Source organism: Dendropsophus ebraccatus, chromosome 2 (genome assembly GCF_027789765.1).
Source record: "Dendropsophus ebraccatus isolate aDenEbr1 chromosome 2, aDenEbr1.pat, whole genome shotgun sequence".
NCBI lineage: Eukaryota > Metazoa > Chordata > Amphibia > Anura > Hylidae > Dendropsophus > Dendropsophus ebraccatus.
The window spans coordinates 103,338,621-103,353,694 of NC_091455.1; the positions used below are offsets into that span (position 1 = coordinate 103,338,621).

Below are 15,074 nucleotides of genomic sequence, written 5' to 3' on the forward strand. Positions count from 1 at the left end.
TAGAACCAGAGAGCATCAGGGGAAATATCTGGAGTCACTTAGCAGGACAGGTTTAAGCCCTGTTTGTGATTACAAATGTGGGAACGCAGTCTTACATGTCAAAGGGTTTTCAGACATCTTTGATTAGACATCTTTGAGTTAATCATATGTAGTGTCCAATGTATAACAGCAATAATTCTATAAAGCCAGACGTGAAAAGCATCACTTTCATTAGTGATGTTATCCAGGTACTTCACTGTGGCATTATGTAGTCACAACATTGTATATAATTTTTTATGGTATTATTCAGTTTGTATATGTAATGGGCTTTTACATTTACTGACCATGCCTCCAAAATGGCAGCACAATTGCTAAAGATCAAGGACACATTTTATTGCTTACCATTGATATTTCCCTTAGCAATTATAGTTATTATCACGCAAAAAAGAAAATCATAATATCTGTACAGTGGAAATATTGCGAGTTACACTGTTTTGGAAGCAGTCAATGCAACAAACATTGAAAGCTATTTGCGTGTCTCTGTTGTATCCTATGGTAATAAATGCTAGTTAAATCTTAAAAGGAAATTGAAGTCTCAGAAGAAATATTCGGAAGATTTGAAGTATGAGGAGCTGAGAACACATTGGCTTCTTAAATAGATTCTTCCAAAAATACATCTTGTAAACTGTACAATACCCTTTAAACTTGTGTACTAACTATAAATTTTAGCCAAATGTTTAATCACAGTGATAAAAAAAAAAAAAAAACACCACACAAAAAAAAGTCAGTGTCTACAAATAGTAGGTGTTTACTTCAGATGTTTATGACACGGATAGCTTTCTATGACTTTTAATACAGTACCAAACAATTCTGTTCACACACCAACACACGACCTGAATTTAAATTAAGGGGGATCAAAAGTTCACTAAAACTGGCAGCGTTATCAGGGAGGGGGAGACTTACAAAAGAAGTTTGATTTTACAGCGCACAACATACATATTGGAATCCTCATAGAAAAGAGGATAGAGTTCCCTTCTCGGCCACAGATGTCAGCAGAGAGCACTGTGTCACACAGAAAATAAAACATTTCATGCAGGATATACAGCAGCTAATAAGTATGGGAAGGCTTGAGATTTTTCTAGAGAAGTAAACTACAAATCTATATTACTTTCTGGCAACAGTTAATTAGAAAGAAAAAGATTTTCTCTAGACAACCCCTTTAATGAAAACACAGCCTTTTAGCACCTTCTGTGCGGTCTTGCCCTCTGTGCTATGCTATCACAGCTAGCATATGCAGTGGTGAATTGCAGGCAGAACCTTGACTTTCTAGTCTAAATCCCATCTGCAGTTCCCAATCATGTATACAAGCCAAAGCAGTAAGAGCACCTAGAAAGTACTCAAAGGCTGTAAAATCGGTAGCGGGTATGGTACATGTGAATCTACCCTGAGGCTTAAAACACACAGCTCATAATATACAGTCCACGTGCTGGGCGAATATCATGTATTGAACACTTATCTGTAACAGGACTCTGCATCATAATTTATTAAAACACAGTGAACTCCCAAATTGTCAGAGTACTACACTACTGATCTGACACAGATGTGTTATCTCCATAGAGTAACGCACCGATATTCAGCCCCCGCACAGGCTATGTATTTAAAGGGAAACTAACAGCAGTTAGATGAATCCAACTTGCTGATAGCCCCCCTATAGGGCCCAGGACACTTAGGAGGAAGGTATGCATCTTACCTTGCTCCTCAGCACCAGTCCCGCCCTGTTAGTTGGAGTAATCTTGAGCTAAAGTCAGGAATGGATTTGAAAAGAGGAAAAATCTCAGTCTTATCTTTAAGACCTGTTTTCTGTTTATAGTCCGTTCCTGACTTTGGCTGAAAAAATCTGTCAGACATCTTTTGGTGTAATAGGGCGCTAAGACATCAGTGGGAGGAAAAGAGCAGACATATCTGGGAGAGGTGGCAGCACCACCCCTGTTCTCAGGTTGTGTGTGGTATTACAAGTCCGCTCCATTCACTTCAATGGAACAGAACTGCAAAAACACTTGACATGCTTGCACACCTGTGAATTAAGAATCTAATAGAGGTGCAGGAAAATGTAGCTCTTTCCAAAACACTTTAGAATTTTTAGAATTCTCAACATTTTATAAGGGTCATCACAAGATGCTTATAACAAATTTAGATGTCTACTGGATTTACTACTCTCTCACATCTTGGGCATTTGTGTGCATAACGTTTGAGATACCCAAGAACTAAACAAAGACTAGACTGTGATAGATTCTCCCCCCCCCCCCATCGTAGCCAAACAGATTTAGTTTTAGTCGAATAATGAACCTACGGGTGTGTTGCACCCTTGTTTCTTACTATGTTTTGTAAGTAACTAGATAGAAACATTAATAACATTGTGACCATTACTTACATCTAAGCGATCACACAGTTCAAGGACGCGCAGGACATTTTTGCAGACATTGTCTAAAAGAGTGTTGCCTCCAACACATGTAATTCCTAAAATTTTTACATTAGGAGCAGCAATTGCCATCATAATTGCCTGGGCATCATCAGTGCCACAGTCCACATCAATAAGGAGTAACTTCTTATGGGTTGTTTCTTGAGGGGAAGAAAAAAAAAAAAAAGATTAGCATTAACGAGTAACATGGGAAAAAGGTTCTATACAAATAAAAATGCGATTAACACTGCGATTAAAATGCATTTATAAAAACCAAAATACATACACACTAAAACTGACAAGTCAGTAGGATTACAATGATTGGCAACTTATATAACTTATTTTATTTGACGGCTTTAAAAATCTATTAAAAAAAACACTTGCTCAGACCATTGTCAGAAGCCTATTTTTGGAATCCATGTGGTCCGATAGGTGTTGGAGATGTCACACTGAGGAAGGATCCCTCCTTCATATTTGGTGGGAATGTCCTTTGATTCAACGCTTCTGGGAAGGTGTCTTTGCCATCTATGAGAAGTATGCAGGCGATCCCTCGCACTCTGCAGATTGCTCTCCTCTCGCTACTGCCTGGCACTCTCGCTTCCCAAAAAAAGAACATGCTCAGACATATGCTAGCTGCAGCCAAGACCATCATACCACGCCATTGGAAAACGGCGGTGGTTCCTACCCTGTCTGAATGGCATAAAGAGCTACGGGCCATACAGAGAGCGGAGGAATTGGTAGCCGAGGTGCAGGACCACACGGAACAAACCTCTAAGGTCTGGACTCCATGGGCTCTCTTCGAGAACTCACCTGATTTTCTCTCCTTACTGCCTTAGGGACATTGTTGTTATATTTCATACGTTTTGTGACAATATAGGTTTCTTGTCTCTGCCGCGCTCTTACTACTCTGTGGACATCACTTTGCCATGGTTGTTACCCCTTTGTGCTATTCCGTGTCTTTTGTCTGTGTTCATCTTGTGTATTTACCTTTCCAAATACTTTAATATATAATTATTGTGTAATATTTAATGGTTTCATGCTGAATGTATGCATATTTGTTCCTTCATAGTAGGTCGAGCATTTCATCTGGGGGTATAGAGCCATGCATAATCGGCGGTAGGGCCTTATGGACATTATCCAGCTACTGGCCTATGGCACGGATTTATGGAACTCTTGCTGGACTTGGTACTCGTGTTATTGTGAGAGGCTCTCTGTTGGACTTTTAAGCCCTCAATGCCACTGTATACTTTCAGTACTGTAATAGTGTTTCTGTAGATATGTTTGTAACCCCCTATTTTCAAAAATTCTTTAAAATAAGAGTTAAAATCTTTGGAATTAATGCGATATCTGCCTCATATAGGGGTTCTGGCAGGCAACCTTCTTTATATGAGTCCTGTAGATAATCATACAACTGCCCAATTAGACATTGCTCATAAGCTTTATACAGTTCGGATGGCAGTCGGGACCTGGCGTTTTTTTTTAACATTGCATATTTTTCAGGGCCTGACTTAATTCTTCCTTCTCTATTGGTCTATCCATCCATTGTTTCTGATCTTCTATTACCTTAGGAAGCGTCAAAGATATAAGATATTCCTCCATTTCACCCTCCAGTCCACTTACTCTTGAGCTGTATAATCTATATCATAAAAATCAAAGTCTGTCAGTCTGTCTGTCTGTCCTCTATAGACTTCCAAACGCCTGAACCGTTTGACCCCAAATTTGGCACACAGATACATTGGGTGCCCGGGAAGGTTATTGCGAAGGTCCCGTCCCCGCCAGATGTACAGGAGAGGAGGGGGAGGGGAAAGAGAGGCGCCCCATAGAGATGAATGGGAAAATCTCCTCACTGCAAACACAGGTGATATAATTAGCTGCAGCAGACACGGCAGTTGGAGCCTTAGCAACCAATAGGATTACTGCTTTCATTTCCACAGGGAGCAATGGTTGCTAGGGAAGCTGCCTCACAACATCCACAGTAATAACTGGTAGATCCCCTACTCCATCTATACAGTATATGTATATACAGGACCCCCTACTCCATCTATACAGTACATGTATATACAGGGCCCCCTACTCCATCTATACAGTACATGTATATACAGGGCACTACAGGTATACCAAACTTTGACTGGGTAACACTGCCACACCAAACCTGACCAATACCACCATACTGTGACTGGATAACACTGTCATATCAGACCTGACCAATACCGCCATACTGTGAATGGATAACACAGCCACACCAGACCTGACCAATACCGCTATACTGTGCTGGATAACACTGTCATACCAGACCTGACCAATACCGCCATACTGTGACTGGATAACACTGCCATACCAGACCTGACCAATACTGGCAAACTGTGACTGGGTAACACCGCCACACCAGACCTGACCAATACCACCATACTGTGACTTGATAACACCATCATATCAGACCTGACCAATACTGCCATACTGTTACTGGATAACACCGCTATACCAGACCTGACCAATACCACCTTACCGTGACTGGATAACACCACCACACCAGACCTGACCAATACCACCATACTGTGACTGGATAACACCGCCATACCAGACATGACCAATACCGACATACTGTGACTGAATAACACTGCCATACAGGTAAATAAAACCCTACAGGTATACAGGACCCCAAAACTATACACTACAGGTGCATGGGACCTCCACAAAACTATATACTACAGGTATACAGGACCCAAAACTATATACACTACAGGTATACAGGACCCCAAAACTATACACTACAGGTATACAGGAACCACCAACTATATACTACAGGTATATAGGACCCTAAACTATACACTACAGGTATACAGGACCTCAAAACTATACCCTACAGGTATACAAGACCTACACCATCTCTATAATACAGGTATACAGCACCTTCACCAACTCTACACCATCTCTATAATACAGGTATACAGCACCTTCACCAACTCTATACTACAAGTATACAGGACCCTAAAGCTATATACTACAGGTATACAGGAACTCCACCAGCTATATACTACAGGTATATAGGACCCCAAACTATACACTACAGGTATACAGGACCTCCACCAACTCTATACTATAGTTATACAGGACCCTCAAACTATTCACTACAGGTATACAGGACCCCTGAACTATATACTACAGGTATACAAGACCTCCACCAATTATACACTACAGGTATCCAGGACCCTCAAACTATAAACTACAGGTATACAAGACCTCCACCAACTATACATTACAGGTATACAGCACCAACTATATAGTACAGGTATACAGGACCCCCGAACTATACAGTACAGGTATACAGGACCTTCACCAACTGTACACTGCAGGTATACAGGACCTCCCTCAACTATACACTACAGGTATACAGCCCCCAACTACACACTACAGGTATACAGGACCCCCCAACTATGCACCATAGGTATACAGCCCCCCCAACTATGCACTACAGATATGCGAGACCCCTAAAAACTATACATTGTGGGTATACAGAACCCCTCCAACTATGCACTACAGGTATACACTAATTCTACTGATTAACTCAGATGAAACAATACCTTTAGCTTGGCCTCCTGGGCACCTTAGAACAAATCTAATTAACACACTGACACTTTATACCCGGGCAGCGCCGGGTACATTTTCTAGTTCTTTATAAAAAATTAAAAAAAAAAAAACAAATGCTTCATAATTCCCCTAGTTTCTCTCAATATGTTCTCATTTCTTGTTCTAATTCCTTGCCTAGCTGACTGCCCCAGGGAGTAGTATCTGGCCCCTAAATCTCAGTTAAGGCTTTCCCCTGTAGGAAACTAGTCCCTCCACCGCCTTTTGCCACTGTAGTTTTGATTCTATTGAAGTACATCTAACATGTTCTACCTCTGTTTCTATAACTTCTTTTCTTAGAGTGTCCTCCTACTCCCCAAAGTTTTTTCCTCTTTCTTTCCACCTCCCTTTGTGGTGTAAGCCTCCGGTGGTGATGTTATGTTAAAGGATTGGCCGGTCACTTGCCAGATGGTGGTTGGCCGAGATACAGTCGGACCTTGAGGTGTTACTTTGTGATATCAGTGCCGAGTAGGCACACAGGTGTGATGGCACGCCTGCTTTTATTTTACAAGGCCGTTTGTACCTTTTTCCCCTGTGGTCAGTGTCCTGCCGTGTTGCTACAGGGTCCCTTGGGTTGGTGTGATCACGGATGGCCAGAGCGGTGTAGTGACTTTTCCGGACTATTGGAACCGCCACCCACAGAAAGAGAAAGTGTCCCAAGGTTGTGTAGTATACTGTGTTGGTGGAAAGCAAAAGACAGAGTCTCTAACTTTAAAAAGCTTGTTTAACTAAGAAAATATGTGCTTGAGGCAAGGTTACACGATTATGAGGTTTCTCTTGATAAAACACTTGACAATAGTTCCAGAAAAAATCTTGACAATACAGCAACTGAATCTGCAGTAGGAATACAATGTAGGATACAGTAGTGCCGACTGAGTAGTGTACTGAGTGATACAGAAAAGCAGTGTAGCAGAGAGAGGGATGTCATGAGAGTCTCAACCCAAGTAGTACTGTGCTCTGCCGGGATGTTGGAGGATGAGGTAGATAAATACTTGTACCTTTTGTTAGTCTTCACACCACCTAATGCCCACTAGATTTGGCTGAACCGTCCTAGAGGGTGACACAAGGTGCCAGACCTTGTTACCTGGGATGAGCAGAATGCTGAGGATTTCCTGCTGACAAGCGCGCTGCGAGATAGAGTTCATAGGCTTACCGTGACTTTGCTCTATCCAGATCAGTTCCTAGCTTACTGCTGTCTCTGGATACTGTCTGTTCTGTGACTCTCCTTGTCCACTGCGTGGGTTGAGGTTGTCTCTGACTTGTCCTCTCCTAGAAGAGGTTTAGCTTTGCATAGTGTTATGTAGCAGTACTAAGAAGGAAAACCATGCACCGTCTTGCGTCCTACCCATACGGGGTTCTAGCTTAGACTGACTGACGCTTCCTGTCTCCCATGTGACTTCCTTCCTCAGTGTAACTAATGTGTGCTGTGAGTGGGTGAAGAGTGCAATAGAAGTAGTAAAGGCATTTCTCCCACCTAGCCAGAATCCTGTTCCACACTGATGAGGGGCAACACCCCGAAACAGCTGTAGATGGATGGATACCTGGCCATGGTTTTTCCCTTGTCATTACATTGACTTATAGGGCCACTTAATATGGTGGTTTTGGTGGTTTCCCTACAGGAGCCACCCCTCAGCTGGGTCCTTCCCAGAGGGATATCTGGCCAGCCCTGTGTTTTGAGACTCTTTGATGAGGCTCCATGGGCTCTTCTTTTGCATAAAAGTAGTAAAGAGAGAGCTGATAGGAGAGAAGAACAGATTCCTATTGATCTGCAGATCCATATGACATACAAAGAAACAGTAACCCTTTATAAACTTCAGCTGTGCAGCTTCCAAATGCACCTATACAATACAGTGACATCTAGTGGCGAAACTCTGATACTACTTTCATCACCACAGAAGTACAATAAGTAAAGACTTTTATGAAGGGTGTATATAAGTGTAACACCCGTGGTAGGACACCACACCTTATCAACAGAGCCTTACACCTCAACTCTGTGTATTCCCTATTGTCTACAAAAAAATAAAATAAAAATTCCATATCCGCAATGATGTTTGGATGTGTGTCAATCAAATTTAACCAGTACGGGTTGCACCTGAAGCCTTTTCTTCTACTAGCACCCTTATTACATGTTACTTTCATTCCAACTCTAACCAGTACATGACCTGATAAACTCTGGTTTCCATGTTTGACCTGATTATTATTCATAATAGCTTTGTAACTTGCTAAAAACGTATCTAGTCTCGAAAAGACCCCATTTGATGCATTGTAACATGTAAATTTAGACGCATCCGGGTTCAGACACCTCCAAACATCTACCCAGCTTAGCTCATGGATTAGCTTTAGCAATGGAGATTTAACACCCGACCCCCTCGGTCAATCTCCCTTTTTCGGTCTACCTGTTCATTACACAATTAAAATCTCCCATGATCATAACCATAGCTTCAGCATACTTTAGATAAAATTTATAAAGTCGTAAACAAATATCCACACAGAAGGGCGGAGGTATATATACGAACCCAGGAACTACCAAACAACCCTCCAATTTACGTGCAATGAAGACATACCTTCCTCCTATATCTATTTCATTTTCAATGGGCATGAAGGCGATGGATTAATACTTCCCTAGAATAAGCTGTGAAAACCGAGTGATATGCTACCCAACGTCGATCTAACATATCTAACATCTGTATCCTATCTTTCTCCAAGTGAGTTTCTATTTTACAAATTATAGCAGGGAGCTGTCTTAATAGCTCCTTTAAAAATTGCATTTCTCTTAAAGAGGATGTACCATCATGTACACTCTTTTAAAACTAAACATAAATCAAACGGCACTGGCACCGGGAAGCCAGTGCCGCTGCCCTTTTTTTCAAGCTGCGGCCTGGTTCCTCCCACTGGGGCGGTCCGGCCCGCCTCTAGTGCCTTAACCCGGCAACCACGAATAGAACAACGCGGTTTAAAAAAGGACTGAGGCACCAGCTTCCCCTTGCAAGCACCATTCGATTCATGCACGATTCAGTGTACCTGACAGGGCTCCAGATGGCGACCAAAATGGTCGCCAATGCGACTGATATCTTGCAAATAGCGCCCAGATTTATTAATCTGGGCGCCATTTGCGACTGGCCCCGGCGGCGGCTGTCTCTTTAAGGACTTCCGCACGCTGCACCGAAGCACGTGGCGCCTCTGCGGCCGTCCGTCCAATGAATGACGGACGTGCTGGATGACGTGTGCGGGGACACGCTTCTCCAGTGACGTCATCTCGCACGTCCTTCATTCATTGGACGGACGGACGCAGAGGCGCCACACTCCTCCAGCGCCTCTCTCCCGCCTCTCCTCACCCGGCGGTTCTTCAAGTGCACCCCAGCGGCACCAAGATTGTGCATAGTGTGTGTGAGTACAACCGGAGGGACAGCAGGGGTGGCGGCCGGCCACTAATCTGTGTGGGGGGACCGCGGCCTGGGCGGCTGATTGTTAGTGTCTGTTGTGATGGCGGCCAGGTGCGGTAGTCAGTGTGTGTTTGTGTGTATATAGACTGCACAGTACCACTTCCCTCAGTGTCTGTATGTATACACTGCACAGTACCACTTCCCTCAGTGTCTGTATGTATACACTGCACAGTACCACTTCCCTCAGTGTCTGTATGTATACACTGCACAGTCAGGGCCGGTTTTAGGCTAAGTGAGGCCCTGGGCAAAATTAAAAATGGGGCCCCAATTAAATGTACCATGTTTGCTGTAGATTGGATGCAGTGTTTCATCATTCATTTACATAGCTTAGTTCTGGCCCTGCATTCTGAATATCTGCTGCAGGAATGTAGTGACCGCCATGTTTAACTAATTAACTGCCAGTAAAAATAATAAAGAGCAACTGCTTACCTGCCTGCGCACCCTCACCACACTCCTCCATGAGTCTCTGGGTCTCTGCACTCAGCCACTCAATGTGCTGTCCTGGGTGAGCAGGGACCCAGAGACTCCTCAAACAGGAGCATGGACAGGTAAAAGCAGACAGGTAAGCATGAGCAGGTAATCATGGGCTGGTTATTATTTTTACTGGCATCTAATTAGTTAAACATGGCCGTCACTACATTCCCATAGTAGAATGAATATCCTATGTAAGAATCCCGGGCCATTGACTATAATGATACTGAGTATTGCAGCGGATTTGCTGAGAAACTTGCAGCATGAAAGCCACTGCAAACTCGCTACATGTAAATGCACACTAAGCAGTGGCGAAATTTGGTGGGGGCAAAGGGGGCGGTCGCCCCCGGGCCCACTCAGGCAGGGGCCCACTGAGGTCTCAGACTGTTAATGCTGTCTGCAAAAGCTATTGCTTTTGCAGACAGCCTTAACACATGTGGTGGCCGGGGCCCCCAAGAAGGCAACAGCACCTGACAATAGCGGGCCCCCTGCTCCTGAGGGGCCCGCTCAGCTGTCGGATGCAGAGCCCGGCCAGGGCTGGATCTTCTCCCTGCATCTTCCTGCTTCTTCCTCACACGCTGCTGCTGGCCCCTCCCCCTCACTGTCCGACAGAGCTGGTATGAGGGGGAGGGGAGCTGGAGGGATCCTCACCGTCTATGGCTGCCAGGGAGAGACTGAAGACGTCCAGCAGCAGCTCTGACAGGGAGTGAGGCTGCCCAGTGCTAGAAGATGTCAGGTACTGAGTGCGGACTGTGAGAGGAGTGACAACACACAGACAGACAGACAGACAGAACCACATACCCACCCCACTGACCAAATGATCAGGAGGAGATATATTATATATATATATATACACACACACAGTATATGTCTCCTGCTGCTCACTTGGTCACTGCTGTTTATATACGGTATGTGTATATATATATATATATATATATATATATATATATATATATAATGACCAAGTGAGCAGCAGGATATATAAGTGATAAGTGACCGGCAGGATATATATATATATACATATATATATATATATATATATATATATATATATATATATATATATATATATATACAGCTCTGACTTGCAACAGCTGGAGGGACTGAGTGTGACATCCTTGCTGTAGTCAGTGTGTAATGGAGGTCACCCAGCTTTCCCAGTGTCCTGTAGTCAGCATAATGGAGGTCATTCAGCTTTCCCAGTGTCCTGTAGTCAGCATAATGGAGGTCACCAAGCTTTCCCAGTATCCTGTCGTCAGTGTCATGGAGGCCACCCAGCTTTCCCAGCATCCTGTATGTCAGTGTGTAATGGAGGTCACCCAGCTTTCCAGCATCTTGTACTTTGTATGATGGAGGTCACCCAGCTTTCCCATCATTTTATAATGGAAGTCACACAGCTTTCCCAGTATCCTGTAGTCAGTATGATGGAGGTCACCCAGCTTTTCCAGCAATAGTACTCAGTATGATGGAGACTGCACAAGGGTCTGTACTAGGGATGGTCCGAACCCGCCGAGGTTCGGGTTCGGCTGAACCCGAACGCTCGGCATCGGATTCCCGCTGTCTGCCCGCTCCGTGCAGCAGGAGGACCGCCTGGAAAACTGGGATACAGCCTATGGCTATGGCTGTATCCCAGTTTTCCAGGTGTTCCTCCCGCTGGATCCGCCCGCTGCACGGAGCGGGAAGACATCGGTAATCATTGCGGATGGTTCGGGTTCGTACGAACTCTGTTCGGACCATCCGTAGTCTGTACTAAACAGAGGAGGAGAGGAGTGTACTACACACGGGGGCATTACTATAGAGAAGCCTACACCCCAGAGAGGGGGGGCAATACCACAGAGAGGCCTATACTACACAGAGGCTGCATAGAGGGGGCTACACTACAGGGGAGTTTGTATAGAGATGAGGATAATGCTGGAGCGAGGAGCCTAAAATGTCTCTCTAGCAGATCCTGTGGAGACAAGTCATGGTTGGAAAAGTCTTCATGATGGCTGGAGCCAGATGGAGACCAAAGGAAAAGTGAACAACCTTGAATATAAAAAAAAAAAAAAAAAAAAAAAAAAAAAAAAAAAAATCGCAATCCATGCAGAGAAGACGCCTTCTGTGAGTGACTGAATGATGTTTTTGTATTTGGTAGAACACCGCTCTATGCCGTAATTAACACACTGCTTCTTCCAAGTAACCCCAATCTTCATGAAAGCCCCCCTTCCTTCCCCAGTGCTGAACTGAGTAAGGTCCGGGGGCCAAAGGCCCCCCACATCGACTCTGATCGCTAGCCTTCCTCCTCATGCAGCACCCACACTCTCTCAGAGGCCAGGCTAACTTGTGTCCCTTTTTTAGAGCTCTTACCATGGTGAACGCTCTCCCTCCCTCTACTGCTTAGCCCTTACCACATTTTCACAAGCGCCCCCAACACATTTGACCCCCTTGCTGTACCTGCTCCATCATGTAGTTGCAAATGCAGGTATCTATACACCTTATGCTAAAGTAAGTTAAAGGGGTACTCCAGCAATTTTTATTTTTTTAAATTAACTGGTTTCAGAAACTTATATAGATTTGTAAATTACCTCTGTTTCAAAATCTCAAGTCTTCCAGTACTTATCAGATAGATAGATAGATAGATAGATAGATAGATAGATAGATAGATAGATAGGAGATAGATAGATAGATAGATAGATAGATAGATAGATAGATAGATAGATAGATAGATAGATAGGAGATAGATAGATAGGAGATAGATAGATAGATAGGAGATAGAAAGATAGATAGATAGATAGTGAGATAGATAGATAGAAGATAGATAGATAGAAGATAGATAGATAGAAGATAGATAGATAGATAGATAGATAGATAGATAGATAGATAGATAGATAGATAGATAGTGAGATAGATAGATAGATAGTGAGATAGATAGATAGATAGTGAGATAGATAGATAGATAGATAGATAGTGAGATAGATAGATAGATAGTGAGATAGATAGGAGATAGATAGATAGGATAGAAGTGGATATCTAGCAGCTCATCATATATCTTTGATTGTACATACATGTATAATCACAACCAACTCACCCCTTTTAATGTCTAAAAGCGTATTACCTATACCACTATTATTTTTAGGCAAAGATAATCTGGTTAAAAGGGTTCTCTAGAATTAAAAGAAAAACAGCATATTTGTTTTCTTCCAAAAACAGCGCCACCCCTGCTCTTAGGTTGTGTGTGGTATCACAACTTGGCTCCATACACTTTAGTCGAATACCACACACAAACTGAGGACAAGAGTGGTGCTGTCTGTGGAAGAAGGCAGCTATATTTTTCTAATCTTAAAGGGGTTGTCCGGCGATAAAAAATTATTCACAGAATAACACACATTACAAAGTTATACAACTTTGTAATGTATGTTATGTCTGTGAATGGCCCCCTTCCCCGTGTCCCACCACCCCCACCCGTGTACCCGGAAGTGTGGTGCGCTATACATTACCTGTCACGTGCCGACCACTGTCTCCGATCCTCAGCAGTGACGTCTTCTTCGGGAGGCCAGCGGATCTTCCCGAGTGCCGGCCGCCCTCTGCAGCGTCATCAGCCGCTCAGCCGCGATTGGCTGAGCACAGTTATGCTCAGCCAATCACGGCTGAGCTTCGGATGACGCTGCAGAGGGCGGCCGGCACTCGGGAAGATCCGCTGGCCTCCCGAAGAAGACGTCACTGCTGAGGATCGGAGACCGTGGTCGGCACGTGACAGGTAATGTATAGCGCACCACACTTCCGGGTCTAGCGTGGGTGGGGGGAAACACGGGGAAGGGGGCCATTCACAGACATAACATACATTACAAAGTTGTATAACTTTGTAATGTGTGTTATTCTGTGAATAATTTTTTATCGCCGGACAACCCCTTTAAGCCCTTTTACTTTTTTTTGGTTCTATATTTCAGATGTAGAAACCTCTTACACTGCTCTTTATCCTTATTCACTATAAGAAATGTAGAAGAATATTCCCTATATTATTCAGAAATCCGTGTCACCTGCTGAGATTTCCTATGGGTAACAATGGTTGGGGGCCCACTTAGACTCACTCGCCCCCCCTAGGCTGAACCCCTAGCTACGCCCCTGACACTAAGGGTACATGCACACGTACTGCGAGTTTGGCAGCAAGATCTGCTATGATCTGCTATGAGTTAATATCCTGCCAGGTCCTGTGCACACATACTCGCAGCGGTAGTATGTAATGCAGCTGCCCCCTTAACCCCTTCCTCCGCTGTGTATATACATTACCTCTCTCCTGCACGGGGTCCCGGCGTCCTGCTCTCCTACCCAGCCAATCAGTGGCTGCGGCTGGGCTAAACACTGATTGGCCGGGCGGGAGAGCAGTACGCCGGGACCCCGTGCAGGAGAGAGGTAATGTATACAGAGAGCGGGAGCTGGGTGGGAATGGAGGAAGGGGTTAAGGGGGTGGCTGCATTACATACTCAAAAACATGGACACTTTTCCCCCTACTCTTGTCTCCAGGTCAGGTGCGGTTTGCAATTAAGCTCCATTTACTTCAATGGAACTGAGTTTCAAAACCCCACCCAAACTGGAGACAACAGTAGGGGGAAAGTGGCCATGTGTTTGTAGCGCTGGATAACCCCTTTTCAGACCGCTGCGAGTATGTGTGCACAGGACCTGGCAGGATATTAACTCGTAGTGGATCTCGCTGCCAAACTTGCAACGAGATTTCCGCTGCGAGTCGGTACGTGTGCACGTACCCTAAAGGAGATTTGTTTTACTTCGTACATATCAATAAGAATCTGCTTTGCTCCTCTCTAGTACCTGCATTAGATGGTTTGCTTGGCAGCTGTGCCACATGGTGTGCAGCAGTTTCTCTACATAGCAAATGTCAAATTGGGCAGAAAAGAGCTGCGCTGCACAGCGGTATTGTCACTTATCTAAACCTCTGACATGTCACTGAGAGACCTGCTGAAATTGTCAGTTATAAGTGGGTGAAGCACACAGTAGTGCACTTCACTCCCTGGCTGATTCACTCACTCCACAGACTAGAAATCAGACCTTGCACTGCGCACATCACCCGCTTATAAGTGATGATCCCCATAGGTCTCTGAATGACA

At 44.2% G+C, this 15,074-nt stretch overlaps 1 protein-coding gene across 3 annotated transcripts in view; it reads right to left on the bottom strand.

Moving 5' to 3' along the window:
• The window catches only part of LOC138783422 (pyrimidine-specific ribonucleoside hydrolase RihA-like), a 47,117-nt gene that overhangs the window by 18,592 nt on the left and 13,451 nt on the right, over positions 1-15,074 (bottom strand). Inside the window, exons 1-2 of one of the 3 annotated variants that reach the window (XM_069958117.1) lie at positions 4,058-4,218; positions 2,411-2,598 (exon numbers count right to left, since the gene is read on the bottom strand). In XM_069958117.1, the coding sequence (XP_069814218.1) occupies positions 2,411-2,533 (123 nt within the window). In that variant the 5' untranslated portion in view covers positions 2,534-2,598; positions 4,058-4,218. Of the gene's footprint in view, positions 1-2,410; positions 2,599-4,000; positions 4,219-15,074 lie in introns of those variants that run through there. The other 2 variants (XM_069958116.1, XM_069958115.1) reach the window with 2 other exon arrangements.